Consider the following 20,547-nt stretch of genomic DNA (forward strand, 5'->3'; position numbering starts at 1 on the left):
CTGAGCTGATGGTGGTGGGTTTCGAGGGCACAATGCTTGGGGTTATGGTGCTCAGGCAGGGAGTCAGCAGCAGAAAGGAAGTCTGTCTAGTTTTAAAAGACTTTTCTTGGGGAGGGAGGAGTTTTGGGTACTAACAGTTCAAACCAATTTCTGCCCCCCTGCAGGTATCTCCTGTGGAGGGGGGAGGCATTTCCAAATGAGCTTTTGCCAAACTAAATCTGTAGGAAAAGCAGGAACCAAATTCCAGGCCACATCTTTACCGCATGTCATACGTTGGCATTTTCACATTAACAACAGTTTATCACAACTAAATCACGGGGCCCATTTCTTTATCCACTTGAGGGGAAAGTCGAAAGCAGATGTATTGGGACAAGGAAGCCAAGTGCCCTGAACTAAAAGTGAAATGGAGCGGCCCAGTGATAACTGACCCAGTGGGCTGGCTCAAATTGATCCGCAGGGTTTCTTGGTCTCATAGTTCCACACAGGAGCTGAGACAGAATTGCTCATTGAGCGATATATAAGCTGCCATATTCTGTAGAAACTGTACTGTCTCCGGTGAACTCTTGTCCAAGCCAAGCTGTAGGAATGCTTGGGAACTGTCTGCAGCAACCTATGGAAAAAATTTGATTGCATTTGTAATTGACACTAAGACTGCAACAGTTTTCCTGCTGTTGCATCATCCCTGAGTGCTACCCTGTAGGGACACACATTTGAATGAGCTGAGACAGGCGGGCAAGTGCCAGGGCTACCTAACATCTCGCTCTCCTTGTCTGTGTATTTGTCTTTTGCAGCAGTATCATCCCACTGACATCACCGGGCAACTCAACCTCTCCGACCCCTCAGTCAGCACTGTGGTGTGACGTCCTCCAGCAGGAGCCATCAGTCCCTAGTTTAAGACGGCCCAGCCCAGGACTTCCTTTCAAAGGGACACTAATGGGTCCTTACTGGGGAGTCAAGAGGGACATATCCTCCATCCATACGCAGTGACTTCATTGTCTATCTCCTGCCCTTCCTGGTCCTGCTGACAAGTAACGCTCCCAACTGCGCTACAGAACTAGGGCCCATTCTGGAGCTGCACTGTATAGAGATGATCACTTCCAAGTCATGCTATTTTTTACTCAGTATTGCCACTGGCTTCAGATGAGTTGGAATTAAGGCAAGATGAGACAGCTCTGAATGGCCCATGGCACCTGTCCTTCCCATGGAGCAGCGGCAGGAAAAGCAGGGAAGGAGTGGAGGTTACAAACATGTTGCATCCTTTGCAGAGGGAGGAAGAGAATTTGCTGAGACCTTGTTTGTTCCTAAGTGTGTGTATGAAATATTATAGCCTATGCCACATACTTCAAATGACACAGGAGGACTGTGACGTGGTCTGGTAGCACGGGAGCTGCTGGTTCCTGTATATAGCTCAGCATACAAGGCACATGTTTGCCTCTGTTCGAGTGTCATTTCAGGGAGCAGGTGCAGCCACACAGTGTACTGATGAAACATGTTTCCTCTGGCTACAGTTGGGAAGAGCCTTTTCTCCAGCTCTCTCCATTTCCAGATGAAGATAAAGTCACAGTTCCCTATTCACCCACCCCACCTGGCTGCACCATGCTAGACCCCTCCCTGTGCCCCCATTAGCTGCTGGTTTCTACATGGTCATTTGCTTTATGAGTAACACTGGTACCACCTCCCTCCCTCCTTCTCCCCCACTGCTGGCACCACTCCACCCTGCTGTGACACAGGTGGCTCGGAGAAACACTGCTGGCTGCTTGGGGAGGTCCTGTTGGTGTGTTTTGAGCTCCCCCTTAAGGCCGTCTGCACACAAGACATTTGTAAGGGCCAGGACCCACTGAGTATCGCTGCAGATGGATGCCCAGCCCAGCAATGCCATGGCAAGGTGGCCCTTGCACCAGGCACTGGTGGGCACTGACATCACTGCTCTGGATAGTTTGGTCCATCCCTTGCCTTTGCCATCCGCCTCGCTGCCCCAGCGTCTCCATGACTCATGCCATAGCAATGTATTTCATAGCAAAAGGCTGGCAACGTGATGCCAAAGGCTTTCTGCCCCATCCCCTCACAGGGGCTAGATGGACATTCCTGCTGAATGCCCCTCAAGTGCTTCTAGTGTCACAGAGTGGCCTCCCCGCACCACTAACGAGGGCTGTTGTGAGCAGTGTGCCTTTGGCATGAATACGGTGCTAAACACACACTGGCAGGATCCAGAGCACACTGGCTTACCCACCGGACCTGCACTCACCATGGAACCTGAAAAGTGAGCTAGCTAGCGCCATCACCAGGCCTCCTCTGAACACGCCACAAGGGCTTGCCGTCAGCCTGGCATCACTGGCATCTCTACAGAGACTAGGCACAGCCCACCCATCATGGTGACCGAGTCACCGCCACACATTCAACAGACAAGCCGCAGAAGAGGGGGCGCTCGGAGGGACACTTGCCCATTCCCAAGGTTCTTGTCCATGCTCTGCCCAATTCATCCTGCCCAGACGCGCCCTTGTACGTATCCAAGTGCCATCGTCTCCTGTAAATCCGGTTGTGCAGGCAATGGGGAATGAATGGGGCCAGCGATGCCGGCCTGTAAACCCCATTGCAATATCTAATCGATTCCCCAGCAGGCAGCCCTACCCCATGTACAGTGTGTGTGTGCACGTGTGTACAGTGCGTGTATATACGTGTGTGCATGTGTGTGCATGTGCAAAGCTGTTGGTATATTTAACTCTTGCATGTGGAATGTGGATACATTTTTAAAAAGCAAACCTGTCTGCAGTGTGACACTAAAACACAGACCCACCCGGGGGCACTAACCTGTCATACCTGGGCAGTCTATGCCATGGCGTGGCGTAGCAGCAGCTACCTTCCCCCTCCAGACAGTGGGTACTTTAACCCCAAAGACTGGTGGCCATTGCAGAAGGAATAGGACTGTACACTATTTCCAGACTCAGTGGGCCAGATCCTCAGCTGGCATAAATCAGCGTACCTCCGCTGACTGCAGTGGCACCATTGATTCCAGTCAGGTGAGGCCAGTTTACACCATCTGAGAATTTGGTCCACTCTACATATACTTTGATGTGATGTAACTTAAAACACCATTTTGCAAGAGCTGGGTAAAGTCTAAACCGGACCATAAAGCGGTTTATTCCAGTGCCTTGTGCCTTCCTTCTTTTTGTAACCATTTTAAATTGAAACCCACCCAGAAAACCCACCGGCTGCGACCAACTCTGAGCCTCACCTGGCATTACTGTCAAATAGTTTACAGATGACAAAAGACAAGAGCAACAAGTGGCAGAGCCAGCAATGGGCACCAGCTACAGGAGAGACCCGTCAAGAGCGTGAACATGGGCCAACATGCCAGGGGATCCCAAGCCAGATTGCTAAGGAGCTGATCTGTGCCTGGGCCATCACTCCAGACAGCATGTGAGTCACACCAATAGAAGAGCTGCTGGAGTGCGTGTCCTGAAAACTGGCTGAGCTAGACTCATTCTGAGAGCAGCTAAATACAGCTGCATCCCAACCCTATTACCTTCCAGGCTTCTGAGAGGCTTGCTAGTCAGCTGCAGCTCCAGCCAGTTCTTAGCTGACGACAGCCAAGTTAATAGCATGCTAAAAACCAGGTCATGCTGACTCTTTGTTCATTAGCATAATAGACAACCTGTTACATGCCTGAAAATGAGCGTGGTTGCTAGATAGACAAGCAGCTCTTCGAGCGCCAAGGCTGCTGCTCGCAGCTCAGGTGAGAGCTCCTTGAACAGGACTACCTTAAACAGCAGTTACAAAAAGATCTTCCATCTCCCATCACAGCACACAGGTGCCTGGCAGGGTGGGGGCTTGATCTGGCCCCAAAGTATTGGCTTGGTCCCTATGTATAGGCACGTACGAAAGGAGGGGGGAAGAAGGGGATCTTGCCATTGCAGCAGGTTTGCAGAGTCCTGGGGTGTCTGACAGATCTTCAGCCCAGGGGGGCAGATTGTCAGCTGGCATAGATCAATGTAGTGCCCTGGCTCCAGGCCTCCCCTGACTTCAGTGCACTGTGCTAATTGCCACCAGCTGAAGATCAGCCCCTTGGGGTCAAGTTCTGCTTTGGCTGCAGTGGCTCTGCACAGCTGGTACTGAGGGCAGATGGAGGCGTTAGAAAACTCTGCTCTCGGAGCAATGGAGTCATTGCTGTGGGGCGGCATGATGAGCCCTGCACTGTTATGGTGAAAAGCATGGCTGAAGTCACAGTTGCACTGGGTTATACACAGAGGTATTTCTTTTTATTTACTATTGCAGGTGCATTTCACACACCCTTTGCTGTAGTGTCTGGGTGCTCTTTGCTGATACCATTATGTACCGGCTACAGCTACACACGGATACTGCCCTCCTCCTTTTGGCACCTGCCTTCTAAAATCAGGATGCAGAGGAGTCCATAGAAGAGGAGTCTTCTGTTATGTTCTGGTGGCCACAAGACTCAGCCTGATCTCCAGTGGAAGTTGGTTTTGAGCCTTACTAAGGAAGCTCAATACCTGATCTGTTCTAAGAATGCCTGGGACTTCATCAAGGTCAGCACCCTGAGGTAGCCAGACCCCGACCCATTCAGGGCTTTGTGGCAGAGAACGAGGCCGTGGAATCGGAGTCTGGCTTGGGTAGGAAAGGGCGTGGCATACAGAGCACTTTTCATGGGTTCTGGTCAGGCTGCTCCAGTAACATGCAGGCTGCAGCCAGAGCTTCCAGGTACTGTTTGGTTAGTGCTAGGGAGAGCGTATTACAATGGGCAGGCTTGGAAGCAACAAAGCAATGGGTGGGGGTGGCGAGGTCTTCCTGGGAGTACCAGGGCACAGCTCCTGGGCAGATGCAGACTGTTACCCGCAGAACCCCAGGGTCATGCATCTTTTAGGAAGCAGGGGCTGATGCCCTCAGCCTGAGGTGTCATTGCTGTTTTGGCTAACACATCAAAATGCCTCCCTCTGCCTCACAGTAGCCCCTCTCTTGTGCTCATGCAGCGCCGGAGCTGGACTAGTCGGCATCACAAGCCGTCTGACAGAGACAAGGAGGTTATTCTGGCACATGCACGGATGAGGCTGCAATGCAAAATGGATTCCCAGGTTAAGATGGGTGGGTGCAGGGTTCTTAGATTCCCAGGCCGGCAGGGACCATTGTGATCATCTCGTCTGACCTCCTGTACAGCACAGGCCAGAGAAATCCTTCAGAATAGTTCCTTTTGACTGACAGCATATCGTTTTAGAAAAACATCCAATCTTGATTTTAAAATTACCAGTGATGGAGAATCCACTGCGACTCTTGGTAAATTATTCCAGTAATTCGTTACGCCCTCCCCCCCTTATTTCCATTCGGAATCCATCTAGCTGCACCTTCTACCCACTGGCTCATCTTAGACCTTTCTTTGCTAGTTTGAAGCACCCATTATTAAATCTTTGTTCCCCACATAGATACTCACAGACTGGGTTCAAGTCACCCCTTAGCCTTCCCTTTGTTAAGCAGACTAAAATGATCTCTGAGTCCACCACTATAAGGCAGATTTTCTACTCCATTAATTACGCTCGTGGCTATTCTCTGACCCCTCTCCAGTTTATCACTGTCCTTGAATCGTGAGCACCAGAATGGGACACAGGTGTCCAGCAGCAGTTGCACCAGTGCCAAATACAGAGGTAAAACAACCTGTCAACGACTCTTGCTACTGCAACAGAAGACATAATAACAAAGCAATAAGGCAGCATGAGACTGAGACAATATTGCCCCTTAAAACAATGCCCAGACTGTCATAAATAGAAAGGATCAACTCCAGGCATTCCCAGCAAAGGGCTCACCCCTTCCTTCAACCCTACCCCCTGGCTGGAGAGGAAGCCACAGTGTGTCAGGATGGATTTAAGCGCAGATCCCTGCATTCTTAGAATCAGACCCCTGTACTGAAAAGAGCTCCCCCACCCCCATTTGTTAGGAGTGACTGGTCCCCATTGCAGGGCCCAGAGGAGGAGAGCTGGGTGTGTCTCAGCCCCTGAGATTATGTAACTGACAGGATGGATGATCAGAGGGAAGGAGTGGCAGCTGGAAACTGCCCAAGGCACCAGGAGGATGCCAGGCAGGGCTCACACACATTCCAGCTCCATCTGACTCGATGCAGAGGGGGGGCCAAAGTGATGACTCCCTGTGGGCATATGGGGAGGCTGAGACCAGGCTGTGCTTAGGGAGTGCAGTAGTGCTGAGCCCCCAGCCTGTACCTGGGGGCAGGCAACCCAACGCACATGGAAGCAGTGAGCAAGGACAGGACAGCAGGGAAGGAGGCCAGGGGAGATGGAGGTTCTAGGGCCCTAAGGAGATGGTGGGTGAGGGGGGGGGGGAACACGATGGGGAGCACATGTGAAGGTTCTGCTGTCAGATAACACAGTACTACTCCTTAGCACCTGAGATTGCTTCATGTATCCCCAGCACTGCATCCATGGTGCTGCAGGAAGGGGAGAACAGGCTGCCCTTAAACACAGTGTTTTACTGGGAATAGCCCGTGGGGCACATGGGTAGTGGTGGTGGTTTATTGGAAAAGGAAAACATTTTCCACATGTTGGATTCCATTGTGCTGCTGAGTGGCTCTCAGTCCCAACAACCTGACTATTGTCATTCCCCACTGGTAGGCTGGGTAATCCCGACTCTGGGGTTAGCTTTGGCTCTGGGAGCATTAGCCGTGTGGGAAGAGCTGGAGCCAGGAGTAATAGATTTGGTGATGCTTCCTGTGTTCCCTCTGGAGCCAGAATGCAGGTCCCAGAATGCAGTGCAGCTCTCTCAACAGCCAATCTCTGCCTGCAGGTCACAACGAGCACTCATTGTCCAGATCTGAAATCTGCGCTCTGAGCACGGCCCAAGGAATAGTTCTGTTCCCTGATTGTTGAGCCTGGTCCCAGTTCAGGTTTCCAGAGCACACACTCACGGTTACAAGTTCAAAATTCACTTGCCACAAATATTCTCTAAAATTTACCATTCCTGTGAGCTTTCCGGTCCGGAGACATGTTTGCTAGAACATCAGTGGAACATGAATGCAAACAGGAGATGAACATGGTCAAGCCAGCTATTCTCGACATTCACGTAGGTAGGTGCAGAGCATTGTTCGGTATTTGCCCAGCTCCAGCTCTCTACTCATGACCCTCATCCTGAACATCTGCCTCCATTCCCTGGGTTGAAAGGTGCACACCTCTGGTCCGATTTGCACATGCTCTGGTCTAAACACAGGAGGAGCCAGAGCAAACGACTCCTAGTTCTCCAGGGTATAGCAGCATTCACACCCAGACCGTTCCCCTGAGCACATCGTGGCTGCTACTGAAGAAGTTACCCAACCGCCAGTACAGCAAGGAGGCCCTGTAAAGGCTGAGAATGTTGCAAACCTAAAGGCAATTCTCAGCTCACCCTACTGCAGCAGATGCCAGGTTTCCTAGCGTGCCATCCCAATTATGTTAGCCCTGAGAATGGGTGCAGGGACTGCACTCAGTCCCCGGCTGTCACATTCATACTGGGGGACTGGGCTGGGCAGGCAGAAGGTTACATTATTCGGCTAACACTGAAGCCCTGGTAATGGAGGGTCGTTCCTTTAGGTGCCTTTGAGGCAAATTAGGAAGCAGAGAGGGGCCTTTCACCTCTGAGGTGCTGGCGTGAACTGGCCAGGTGGGAGCAGCTCCCATCTGTTGCTGGTCAGGGGCAGGTGTGGAAGACGATGGCGGTGGGGGGTCTCCTGTTGGCTCTCACTCCATATTGGAACAATTGGCACCTCGCTGGCAGGTTCTTGGAGACAGCAGAATGGCTCAGGGGTGGAGCCAGTGCTCGCCAGCCAGTGCAGATGGAGGTTCAGGGAAGTCTTGCTGAAACTTTGGGGATTTCCTCCTTGGTTCATTGCTGCAACTCCAAGGAACGTGAGTGGGGCTCATAGTCCCATGGGGGAGAAGGAAAGGCCCCGTAGCAGGGGAAGGTAACACAATTATCTTCCAGAACCCACAACAATGCTTGCCAGCCCTGGCCACCAGCATTTGGGACACAGACAGTATCTCATCCCCTTCCTGGCACCCCCAGAGCTACTACAGCCGCAGTACTCCCACGCAGGTGGGCTCCTCACCAATAGCAAAGTTCTTTCAGGAGGTAGTTATAGGCCACAGCCAGGGAGCCAAGTAGGAGGCAGATGAGGATGCTGGCCAGGAAGGAGGCCGGGCCAATGAGCAGGAAGAAGGTGTAGTCCTGGGGGTGCAGCAAGCTGTCCTGGCAGTGGCTGAAGGACTCGTTGCCAATGGCCAGGAGGGGATACTGGTTGAGGTGCTCTGGGAATCTGCACAGGATTAAATTCTCCTCTGCCAGAGAAAGACAGATGCAAAAGGTCAAGCTAGGTCATGGTTCCCAACAGCACACATAGGAGGTGGCTTGGGCTCCTGCCTGGGCAGGAGGAGGGCTACAGGCTGTTGCCAACACCGGAAAGCAAGGGCAGCAGCGGGGAGGGTGGCTGGGCAGGGCAGTGTTGGGCAGGGTGGGCCAGTGCTCAGAGCAGGCCAGCAGCAGCGGGGAAGACCTGCAGACTGACTGGGTGTGCTGGTGCTGGGGCGAGGTCATGCAGGACAATCCAGCACTGGGAGGATAGGGGCAGGCTGTGGGCCATGACAGCAGCCGTGGGGTGGGACAGGCCTGCTAAGTGGCCAGGAGCAAGTCCCCTTCTCTCTCTCTCTCTGTGCCTCAGTCTTCTCCTAGTGCAATAGGGCCAGGGGACAAACCACCTGTGCAGGTGAAATGTGCTGCGCAGAGCTGGGGTTAATTCGGTCAGCCCAACTGAGTGTCATGGGAACATCCCGCCCAGCCAGGATGCAAGCCTAGGGCTCCCGCCTCAACACGAAAGCACCAGGAGCAATTTGGTGCCCCTGGTGATACACATGAGGAAGTTGCAGGGGTTGAGGGGAGGCTGAACTGGCTCAAAGGCTGAGGAAATGGGGTGGGGCCTAGGGCAGCCCCTCTCCCAGGGCTGAAGTTATGATGACCACACAGGGCCAGTGCCGCCTGTCAGCTGGGAGGGGGCCGTAGGGACAGATGTGCACCTCCTGCTCCTGCACTGCAGGGGAAGGGAGTCGCCATCAGCCGGGGGTGGGGGGGGTCTGCCTGCAGGGGGCAGTGCCGCCCACCCACAGGATGGGGCGGAAGAGCTGCGCTCGCAGCCGAGGAGCCGGCGGAAGCCACAGGCACGATCTGGTGAACAACACAGGGCCCTGGGGCAACTCCATAAACAGCCCTCCCATCCTCCCAGCCCAGGCTGCACTGGCCTCCAGGCGCTGTGGGCAGCTTCTCTTCTTCTTAATGGCCTGGGTGACAGAGAGAGGGGCCAACCTGAAACTCCCTGAAAGGGTTCAATGCACAGAGGCCTGGCAAAAGGCCTGGAACTAGCTGGTGCTTTTTACCCCAGCCAGGCCCAGTCAGAGAGCTAAGGCAGGGGCACCTTGCTGCCTGGATGGAGAACCCCAGCCAAATGTTGCATCTGGCACCTGTGATCCTGAGGACACAGCGGCTATGCAGGGCCAAGGGGAGCCACTGTAGGCTGGGAGACATTCAGAGCAGAGCGCAGGGCCCAGGGGAGCACAGGGCAGGAGCACAGGGCAGCTCTGGTGGTGCCCCACAGCTGGAGCCTCCCTGGCACCGACACTGCTCCCAGCAGGGAATTGCAGGGGCTGCCCAATACCAGGCCCGAGAGGCTTCATTGAGAGAGGGGCTGTCGCCATCGCCCCAGCCCAAGGAATTCGTGTGTGACCAGCAGCGTGGTGGAACCATGTACCCACATGCCCTGTTGCAACCCAAACCCGCTTGCTTCAAGGGGAGGGACCCCTAGGGAAGCCTCAGGTCCAGGGACCCTGCCTCAGGCCAAGAGAATGGAATAAATCTGCTGCCGTCCATTCAAGAGATTCCCTCAAGGCTCCCTTCTCCGAGCCTGGCCAGCCCTGGGAGCGAGGGAGTCGAGTGGGGCTGGCTGAAAATTGAGAACTCTGCAGCAGAAGGGATATGAGACTGTGTACAACCGGAGACCCTGAAATAGGCCAGTGGTTGGCCTCTCCCTGACTCGGGGCAAGGACTTCAGCCTGGCTCCCCCTCCCAGGTTAAGAATTCATAGCACATGGTCTCTTTAGCCCAATGACCATTGAATTATTTCTACAAAAAATGGAATAACTTCAAACAGAAGAGTTTGAGAGAGACCAATTGTATGGTCCAGTTGCTAGAGCCCTCCCCCAAGATACAGGAGTGGTGGGGCTAGGCCCGGCCTCTGAGAACCTTCTGTCAGAATCAAGAGGCTTCAGTGAAAAGTGGCGGGCTCAATAGAGCAGGATTTTCCGATGAAGAAAAGGTTTCACTGAAAAATTTCTGCCCAGCCCTATGCTCGCTGTTCTGCTCTCCATGCTGCTGCATCACCCATCCATTCTTACCTTGGATTTTGTCCCTGTTGCCCATGATCCAGAGGAAGAGGGGCTGGATTTTACAGGTGCACGCCCACGGGTTGCCCTGCAGGGTCAGGGAGCGCACGGCAGTCAGGTTCAGAAAGACGCTGGCATGCAGGGACCTCAGGGCATTGCTGTGCAGAAAGAGCTCCTGCAAGCAGGGCAATGCTTTCAGCACCTCTGGGGGCAGCTGGCCAAGCTTGTTGGCCCCCACGTTGAGAACCATTAGGCCTGGGAGAGGCAGGAAGGTCTCGGCCGTGAGCACGGTGAGGTAGTTGTTGCTCAGGTCCAGCTCCCGCAGCGCCCCGAGCCCTGCCAAGGCCTGGCTGTGGATGCTCACCAGGCCATTGCTGCACAGGCTGAGGTTCTGCAGCGCCTGCTGCGAGCAGAAGGAGTGAGCCTTGAGGACGGCAATGTGGTTGTAGCCCAGCCACATGGCACTGGCATTGGTAGGCAGGTTTTCAGGCACAAAGCGCAAGGCTCGGTAACTGCAGTCCACTTCCCCAGAGGAGCATCTGCAGATGGCAGGGCAGCTGGGGGAGGGGAGTGGGCACAGGAGGAGAAAGGCTAGGAGAGTGGCCGGGCCCCTCCAGCCAGCCATGGTCAGCTGCCAAGGGAAGCACTCAGCTCCCGCTCCCCCAAGTCACCCAGTTCTCCTGGCACCTACCGTGCCTGGTGCGGCTCAGCCGCCCGCAGCAGCCAGCAGTGCAGGAACCAGGCTGGGGGCAAGCGGTGCCTTGCACAGGTCTCGGACACCCTGCAGCTCTTGCTGGCACTCTCATTCCCCTGTAGAACGCAGCGTCACCTACACTCTGCAAACATTAACCCAGCTGCTCAAAGACCAGTGGCTTTCCCTGGTTGTGGTTTCTTCAGGGCGGAGCTGCAAATATTTTAGCAAATATTTTCACAGAGCAGAGGCTGCGGCCAAGATGCAGAGCCAGGGTCCCCCTCCCCCACCCCACAGGAGACTGCTCCAGGTCAAAAAGAAAAGGAGTACTTGTGGCACCTTAGAGACTAACAAATTTATTAGAGCATAAGCTTTCGTGAGCTACAGCTCACTTCATCGGATGCATTTGGTGGAAAAATGCATCCAATGAAGTGAGCTGTAGCTCACGAAAGCTTATGCTCTAATAAATTTGTTAGTCTCTAAGGTGCCACAAGTACTCCTTTTCTTTTTGCGAATACACACTAACACGGCTGCTATTCTGAAACCTGCTCCAGGTCAGGTAGTGCAGCAGGTCACACCCTTGGGGTCCTGGGCAGATCCCCTGCACCCAGTCTATGCTCAAGCCTTTTACAGGGCTCGGTGTGCACTGCCCACCCCAGCTCCCGCTGTTCTCATCAGCCATTGGGCCCAGTCCCTCAGCCCACTCCTGGATCCGCTCCCCTTGGCAGCTCTGCCCTGCAGAGCTCTGATCCAGGAGCCTGGAACAGGGCCACTGGATCCCCACCTCCCAGGTGGGTGCTCTAACCAGCAGGTTGCACAGTCATCCCCCCGCTTGTGCCCTCGCTCACACTCTCACTTTCTGGCCCAAGTGACTCAGAGAGAGGCTATAAGCCTAAGAATGGCTCTGTAGTCTAGTGGTCAGAGCACGCACACAGCTCCCAGGAGAGCCAGGATCCAATCCCCCTGCTCTACTGACTGGTTCATTAATTGTCCACAGTGCAACTGCTTCACCAGGAGAGACTGAGGGAGCTCCACACTGCAGTAGGCAAGAGCCCACTGGCTAGCACACTCCCCAGAGAGGTGGCAGGCCCCTGATCAATTCCCCTCTCCCCATTAGGCAGAGGGGGTCTCCCCATACCACAGGGGAGTACCCTGCCCACAGAGCTCGAAGCTGTAAGGCCAGTCCACCTGCCTGCCAGATGGGGGCCGCAGCCGAGCGCGCCTCTTCCCTGGGTTGGGACTTGCTGCAGTGGGTGAAAAGGACCAGCTGCTCCCTGTTTGCAGAGGAGACGCATCGGTGCAAGGGCACAAGATCTTCACAGACGCAGGTGCCAAGGGGGGTTAGGTACCTAAAGAGTTTCAGCAGGATTTTTGTGCATTGCAGTGGTGCCGAACCCAGACTTAGGTGCCTAACTCCTTTTATGCACTCGAGCCCCTCCTTCTGGGAGCTGCTCTCCCAGCCTCCAGGCTCCTGCAGGGCCACTGCTCAGTCTCAGGGCAGGGCTCTCAGCCCCACCTGGAGAGATGTGGGATGGGAGGGGAGGAGCTTGGCTCTCAGCAGTGTACGTGTGCCAGCCAAGGCCTGGGGCTGCATCCTGAAACTGGCACTTTGTTGGTCTGAAATTCTTTTGATCCTGGCTGAAAAGATTGATTAGCCCCTTGGTACAGCATCTCCTGCCCCTCACCTCAAGTGCTGAGGTACCTCCCCCCCTGCTCTGCCCCACACCCTGGCTCCTAGGCACTTGTGCTCACTGGAGCTGACAGAACACTGGGCTGTGACCACTGCATCTGCAGCTGGTGCATCCGAGTGAGGCGACAGGCCCCTGCCAGGCTGGTGCATGGACAGGTAACCGTCTCCCAAGAATTGCTCCTAGTCTTTCCCTTTAATGCTCTCACTAGTGAGTCAGGGATGATGCTGAGTCCTGCTAAGAGGCTAGCTATGGATACTTCTTCCCAGGGCCCCGGATTGGCTCAGCTGGGAGTAGGTTCCTAGTTCACGCAGCTGAATTCTCCATTGGCTGAAAGTTGCTAGCCCCCCCGCCACTCACAGACCACAGCAAGGGATCGTTGGGAACATTACATTGAGCCCCTTCACCAAGCACGTTTACAACAAAACAGCAGCACAAAACCAAATGGGAAAGGGAATAACTGTGGGAACCTTTGAAAGACGAGCACTGGACAGCCGTCACTGTTCTGCCCTTTCCCAGCATTCCCTGAGGCACCTGATTGCTCAAGGGAGTGCGCTGTGGTAGATTATTTAGATGCATTCATTTGATCATGCTCATCCTCCGAGGTGAGGTTGAGGGATTGCGACACTTTGTACTGCACCATGGACACCACAGCCAGCTCCTCGGGGTCCAAGAGGCCCAGGTTGGAATCTGGAAGGAAAGGAAAGAGCATTTGCTACCTGGGATGATAGAAGCTACTCCCAGATTGGAAGTGCTCCAAACCTCCCTGCAGAACAGAGCAGCCCCAGCAAAGGGGCAGCTGAGCTCTAGATGCCTCTTCCAGGGTCCAGGAGAATGCTGCCCCAGACAACAGCCTCCAACAGCTGGAAATTCAAAGGACCCTGTGACACCAGCCAGCTGCCCTGGGAGTTCCAAAGCTATCCTGTGCAGCCCAGAACCTGGCAAAACAGGTCCTAGCCAGGGACCGAGTACGGCCTATTCCTACCACTGGTGGCCAATGCCACATGGTCACGGCTGGCATGTCCAGCACCTCAGTTCCAGAGAAGTCCCTGTCCCTGGAGAAGACTTGGATGTGGCTATGCTGGGGCCGGCTCTGCTGTCCAGATCCCGGGCTAAGAGCAAACTCAGGGTTCTTCCTGCAGGTAGCCCTAGGTCCCACTACCATCATGGCTGACTTGTGCTGGCTAACATGGCCAATGCCTGGGGAGAGCTGGTCGCTGCGTGGCCCCTGTATGCTCACAGGAACTGCCAGAGACCCAGAATCCAGACCCTGGAGTCAGGAGGCTCAGGATTGGGTGGAAGTCCCTGAAGCACTGCAGACAACAAACTGCATTGGCAACTTCTCTGATCTCCCCTCCTGGAACGCCCCTCCGGATAGCAAGGGGCTGCTCCTGGGCCGTTACCCATTTGACCATTCCTAAGAGCCATGGGGGACAGACTGGCACAGCGTGACACTAAATAACCACGGGTCCCTGTGGCCAAGACCCGCTGCTCCCAGGCTGGGTGGAGCCACATTTGGAAGAAACCCTGAAGCCTCCTGACTTTGACAGACAGGCTGCCATGGGCCAATAGCCTTTAAGCAAAGAAGCTGCACAGCTGAAGCAGGTCTCCCTACCTCCCATCCTGTTTGGGGAGGTGGAGCATTTAGCAAATCTGCCAGCCCCTGAGTCATAGAAGAGGACCCTAGCAGCATCTTGGGCTGACTGTGACCAGCTAGCTAGGTTTGAAAGGTGCTGTGCCCCGTCTACACTAGTATTTAGACTCCATTCATTAAAATCACACTAGCTAACATGTTTCTAATTACCTACTCCTTCCCTCATCCAGACGTGGCCAGAGATAGTGTCATCCCCAGACAGCACAGGAGGGGACATGCCATGCACCCCTTGCTTGCCAAGGTCTGACAGACCCACAGGCCGCAACCCTCTACGCCCTGGGACCCTGCAGGCTGGCCACCCCCTCCCTGGCTGCTCTCTGGGACTGTGTCTCCATGGGGGGCATTTGCATCAGGGCTTTTTGCACCAGTTGTCAGGTCAAACAAAGGCAAAGTGGGAATGCCGTGAGCTCTCCAGCTTGGGGGAAGGGGAAGAGAGTCAGTCAGTCTCTCTCTCTCCCTCTCCCCACCCCTCCTCAAAGCCTGATGAAGCCAACAGAAGATTGGGCTGGGAGGCTCTCTGTGCTGCAGAAGGCCATTCCCTTGCCCCCTGCCATGCCAGGGCTGGAGCCACAGCCCTGCCCTCTGTGCTAGGAGAAGCTGTGCTACTCAGTGACTGCTCCAACCCAGGGCACAAAAGCACCCAGCTAGGCCATGGGCGATGAGGACTCACCAGAGCAGAGGGGCAGGCAGAGAGAGCAGTTGCTCTGGGCTGTTGTGTGGCGACAGTAGTCAATGCAGCTCTGCACAGGGACACCACATACTGCAAAGAGACACGAGTGGCTGTTATCCTCTCCCCAGAGAGACAACCCCCCACCAGACCTTGAGTGACAAACACCCCAGCACCACCCTGAAACCTCACAGTCAAACTAGATGTGACAGACAGCAAGAGCCAGCCCTCCACAGTACTTGCCCATTCCCTGGGCCGGTTTCCTGTCCAGGTGTAGGGTTTTATCGATTATGTGTGCACGAGTGTAACTCCAGTCTGGAGTTCTCACAATCCCCTGGCAGCCTGCAGAGGCATCATCTCCACCCAGGGCGACCAAATAGCAAGTATGAAAAATTAGCGGGGGGCGGGGGGGAGAGTAATAGATGCCTATATAAGAAAAAAAACCCAAATATCAGGACTGTCCCTATAAAAATCCGGGTATCTGGTCACCCTACCTCCACCAACAAGGGCACCTGTATTGAATGCCCAGGACCTTAGCCCCCCCAACAACGAACTCCTGAGAGAAGTGGCTCCAGGCCATTCCTTTGGCAAACAAGCAGTCGGGTAGCTGAAGAACGACAAGCCCCAGAAGGCAGCGCTCCAGTCCCTGTAGCGGGTTCGGTTTGTCTGTAAGTGATAATCCAGTGCCCTGCTCTGCAGAGCAGAGCGAACAGCTCAGCATGGGGCGTCGTCCTGGACTCAGCCCAGGCCCTCATGCTTTTACTAGGTGCTAGCCCCAGGGCCCTGTCACGACACAGCCAGCTCCTGCTCCAGCCTGCTCTCTTCAAGGCTCTGGAACTTGGCTGTGAATATCTTGCCCTGGGAAGAACTGGCATAAAAGGCATCACATCACCGGGGCAAGGAGGGGCGGGGGGAGAGAGAGAGAGAGAAAGAGATTTGGGGATCTAATCAAAACATCACTTCTTCTTAGGCACCTGTGCACACACCCACATCCACGTGTGTGGACACAATGTGTGCACCCTCAAATACACATGCACACTCACTCACACCCACACATGTGCACACGATGGGCTCCGCTGGGATCCAACAGGTGACCATAACCAGAATGGCAATTCTGCAGGGGGAGCGGTGGACAAGTTCCCAGCTTCTGGCTGGTCAATGGCCTGTTGCTGTTGTTTACCCAGCTCTGGCAGCGACTCTCCGAGACGCTGAGCGTGACACGGGGATCCAGGCTCCACCCCATCCGTGCTGGCTGCAGCTCACGATTCAGGGCTGCCGGGCCACAGCTCAGGCAGGACGGCACCACTGGCACAAGGTCTCTGGGGTAGTGCTGCCCCTTCCCTCCCAGCATGCCCCCTCCTCCTGTTTACGCCAAGGGCAAGGGGGCAGCTGCACAGGAAACGTCAGAGCCTCTGCCACCAGCTTTACCCCAGCAAGGAGTCCCCTGCCTACCAGAACCCCCTAAATTCTCCAGCTGCCTTAGGGTCACTTTGAGCCGTGTAAGTGGCCCTGCGGAGCCATAGCAGACTGGAGAACCCAGCCCACAGTCTCTGCCCGAAAGAGCTCCCAATCCAGGGAGACGAGTCAGGTGCTCTCAACCCACTTGCCAGTGGGCAGGGAAGCACCATTGTTGGCATCTCAGCAGAGAGGCCCAAGACTGACTGAGCCATTGCACCCTTCTCAGCCTACCAGGACATGGGGGGTGAGTGTAGGGTCTGAGGCACACCGCCAGCTGGTGTGGGGCAAGAGGGAAGCTGCTGCTGCCCCCACCCACACTAGACCTGTCCTGTGAATAAACAGAGTCTGGGCTACAGGCTCTCAGCTGACACTGGCACTAAGTTCACCACAGGAACCCCCCAGCCAGGTCCTGAACAGTCACATGGAAGGAGCACAGCTCTGGGCACCAGCAGGAAGGGGGACAGCAGCTCCGTTGTATCTGAGCTCTGGACACCAGCAGTACAAGACCTTGCCTACAGATCTGTGGGGAATCATGGGATCCTTCCTCCTTAAGGGAGATCTTCCCAATCATTCTACCTGGAAGAGTCCAGGGAGAAAAGTACCTTGACAAACCAACGCCCCACATCCTGCCAGACCTCCTGGAAACACCAAAGGCACAGAGCAGGAACTGGTTTAATGATCCTGACATGCCAAGGGCTTGATATTATTCTGTCCTAAAGCCAAGCTTGGATTTCAACACTAATCCCCAGCCGGAATGCTCCATGTGACTCCCACAACTCAGCCCAGGCTACGCACAACACTGGGTCCCACGATACAGCTCAGGTAGGGTTGCCAGCTTTGGTTGGATGAATTCCTGGAGGTTTCATCACATGACATTATGTTTAATTAAAGATTAATCTTTAATTCCTGGAAACTCCAGGACAATCCTGGAGGGTTGGCAAACCTAAGCTCAGGCCATACACAACACTGGGTCCCACAACACACCCCAGGCCACTCAGGACTCAGGGTCCCACAACACAGGCCACGCAGAGCACTGGCCCTTGACCATCCCTGTCCAGAGTTGCCATCTCGTGATTATATCAGGAGTCTCATCACATTTGGTGCTTTCCTGGAAGCCCCAGCTCCTGGAGTTGTGGGATTAGGTGGAATCTCAGCATCCATTTTAAAAAAAGACTCAGTTTCTAGCCCTTGTGATTTTGAAGAAAAGGACACCCCCCAAGGCCAGTACAAGAACCCAGCAGGTCTTATCTTTCAAATCTCTAGATTTGTAAAGCCAATCTCACAATTTTGGGGCCTGACCTCGGATGTTTGAACTCTGGGGCTGGCCATGCCGCCAGTGCTGGGGAAGGAATTCAAGGAACCCTTTGGAAATGGTTCCTCTCCCTGCTCCAACTGGCTTGTCCCACTCGAGGTGCAGCATGGTTAGCTGCTCCAGCACAGGCTGGGAACTCCCGATTTCTCACCCTGGCTCCATGCTGTGGGAGCAAGTCCCTCAGACTTCTCCCTGCCTCAGCTCTACTGGCATCATATGGGCTAGGGCTACTCATTCACCTGGCTCATGGGGCACTCCAGAGGTTCAGTTGTTAGTGTGCACAGCACTCAAGGGATTAGTATCCTTCCAGCTGCAGTTAGCTGAAAGGCTGCAGCCTTCCTTGATGATGCAGACCGACCCCCATGGCTCCCATGGGCCAAACTGACCCCCGTGTCTTTCCCAGGTTACAATACTGCAATGCACCTTGCAGGAGACTATACACAAGCTTTGGCTAGTACAGAAAGCAGCAGTATGAGCTACTAGTCCTGTGCCCCCTGCATGGTCCTGGTTCCCACCTGTCTCCAGCTGCAGTGCAAGGCATCAGTCTGAGTATGTTACAAGAGAAGGAAGCCAGGCTCAGCTGGAGGTCTGGGTCAGGGCCATGGGGAGCACTCTGGATAGCCATGTGAACACACACAGTTTGGGAAGTAGGAAGGCAGCTTGTTTTCGTGATATGCAGCAATGCAGGGGTCTAAACAGCTTTCTTGAGCCCTGTCCCCGCCCCTCAGCGCCATTCAGGAGATGGGCGTTCAGGCTTAAGCTAAGGTCTCCAACACTGACAACGCCTGAGCCTACCAGTCTCCTGCAGCCTGTCCTGGTGGCACAAATCACCTGAAGCCCTTCCTTTTGTCCCCACCCTCGCCGGGGATGGAGCTAGGTTCTCCATGACACATCCCCCACTCCCAGCTCTGTGGGGCTTGGCTCATCTTTTTAGACACAGGCAACGGCTGCCCTGCCAGAACAGATGCAAAACCTGCAGCCATATCTCCACTGCTACAACGATCAACACTCCCCCACAACACACCTTCCAAGACCCATGAATCCTACACATGCCAATCACAACATGTGGGGTACCTCATCCAGAGCACTAAATGCCCCAATAACTACATGGGTGAAACCAGACAATCACTGCACTCTCGAATGAACTCACAAGAAAATGATAGACAAAAACACTCTGTCACCTTTGGGTGAACCCTTTTCATAAAGCGATCTCTCCATATCTGATCTGTCAGTCCTCATTCTCAGAGGAAATCTGCACAACGCTTTCAAAAGACGAGCCTGGGAGCTTAAATTCATAACCCTGTTAGACACTAAAAGTCACGGACTGAACAGAGACACTGGATTTATGACTTATTACCACAATCTGTAACCCACTAACCCCACTTTTTGTACTATAACTTGCAGAGATGTTAAGGGTCCACTTCACTTTGAATGGTCCCTTAGAATATGAGCTAACTACTTATGCTAAATAATCTGTTCCACCTTGCATTTTGCTGTGATGCTATGAGTACCTGTCCCAGACCTGAAGAGCTCTGTATGGCTCGAAAGTTTGACCAACAGAAGTTGGTCCAACAAAAGATATTATCTCATGCACCTTGTCTCTGCATTTGATGTCTCTTGTGGAGGTGGCTGGAGCAGGGCTAGGTATGAACTGTTGGTTGCTTTATGTGTCATGTACCCAGAGGCTACAGGGATGGAGACACAATATATTTTGACAATATGCAAAACCTGTGAAATGGGCAGTTACCCATTCTCTGATCTCATTTGCTGGGGGCAGCATGGTGGGGGGCGCTCAGTGTGGGATCCCACATATATAGAAGCACAGAAGTGTGGGTCTGAAAGGGATCTCAAGATGTCAATGAGTCCAGCCCCCCTGCATCAGGCTGGACCAGTAAACCTAGACTATTCCTGACAGGTGTTTGTCCAACCTGTTCTTAAAAATTTCAGTGATGGGGATTCCACAACCTCCCTTGGAAGCCTATTCCAGAGTTTAACTACCTTAATAGCTAGAAAATTTTGCCTAATATCTAACCTAAATCTCCCTTGCTGCAGATTAAAACTAACATGTCATACATTAAATGGATTAAAAACTGGCTAACTGATAGGTTCCAAAAATGTAACTGTAAAGAGGAAATCTTTTCTGAGTGGGTGTGTTTCTAGTGGGGTCCCACAGGGATCGGTTCTTGGCTCTACACTATTTAACATTTTTATCAATGATCTAAAAGAAAATCACTGACAAAGTTTGCAAATGACACAAACATTGTGGGCGGAGCAGTAAATTAAGAGGACAGGTCACTGATTCAGAGCAATCTTGATCACTTGGTAAGCTGGGTGCAAGCTAACAATATGCGTTTTAATACGGCTAAATGTAAATGTATTTGTCTAGGAACAAAGAATGTAGGCCATACTGACAGGGTGGGGGATTCTAGCAGAGAAACATATAACACAAACCAATGGCTGGAAGTTGAAGTTAGACAAATTCAGACTGGACATAAGGCCTACATTTAAAAAAAAAAAAAAAAAAAAAAAAAAAAAAAGCAGTGAGAGTAATTAATCATTGCAACAATTTACCAAGGGATGTGGTAGATTCTCCATCACTAACAATTTTTCAGTCAAGACTAGGTGTTTTTCTAAAAGCTCTGCTCTAGGGATTATCTTGGGGCAG

The 20,547-nt window shown here is 53.6% G+C and overlaps 2 protein-coding genes across 13 annotated transcripts in view; one reads left to right on the plus strand and one right to left on the minus strand.

Moving 5' to 3' along the window:
• GRIN1 (glutamate ionotropic receptor NMDA type subunit 1) overlaps positions 1-3,147 on the plus strand; it is a 73,908-nt gene extending 70,761 nt beyond the window's left edge. For 6 of the 12 annotated variants that reach the window (XM_038374571.2, XM_038374573.2, XM_038374575.2 and 3 more), the window contains one exon: positions 792-3,147. In XM_038374571.2, the coding sequence (XP_038230499.1) occupies positions 792-860 (69 nt within the window). In that variant the 3' untranslated portion in view covers positions 861-3,147. The remainder of the gene's footprint in view (positions 1-791) is intronic. The other 6 variants (XR_006275992.1, XR_006275994.1, XR_006275993.1 and 3 more) reach the window with 2 other exon arrangements.
• A 4,430-nt stretch (positions 3,148-7,577) lies between these two features.
• LRRC26 (leucine rich repeat containing 26) lies at positions 7,578-11,204 on the minus strand. The gene is made up of 2 exons (XM_038375048.2): positions 10,425-11,204; positions 7,578-8,321 (listed from the first exon to the last, which is right to left on the minus strand). The coding sequence occupies exons 1-2, from the start codon at positions 11,035-11,037 to the stop codon at positions 8,089-8,091; spliced, it is 846 nt and encodes a 281-aa protein (XP_038230976.1). The 5' UTR covers positions 11,038-11,204; the 3' UTR covers positions 7,578-8,088.
• Positions 11,205-20,547: the final 9,343 nt, after the last annotated feature.

The sequence above is a fragment of the Dermochelys coriacea genome, chromosome 16 (genome assembly GCF_009764565.3).
Source record: "Dermochelys coriacea isolate rDerCor1 chromosome 16, rDerCor1.pri.v4, whole genome shotgun sequence".
Taxonomy (NCBI): Eukaryota; Metazoa; Chordata; order Testudines; family Dermochelyidae; genus Dermochelys; species Dermochelys coriacea.

Excerpts from the sequence above, each read along its gene's own strand:
- LRRC26 (XM_038375048.2), bottom strand. The coding sequence starts at position 11,037 with ATGGCTGGCTGGAGGGGCCCGGCCACTCTCCTAGCCTTTCTCCTCCTG. Across the intron at positions 8,322-10,424 it reads CAACAGGGACAAAATCCAAG|AGGAGAATTTAATCCTGTGC; the intron begins GTAAGAATGGAT and ends TTTCTCTGGCAG.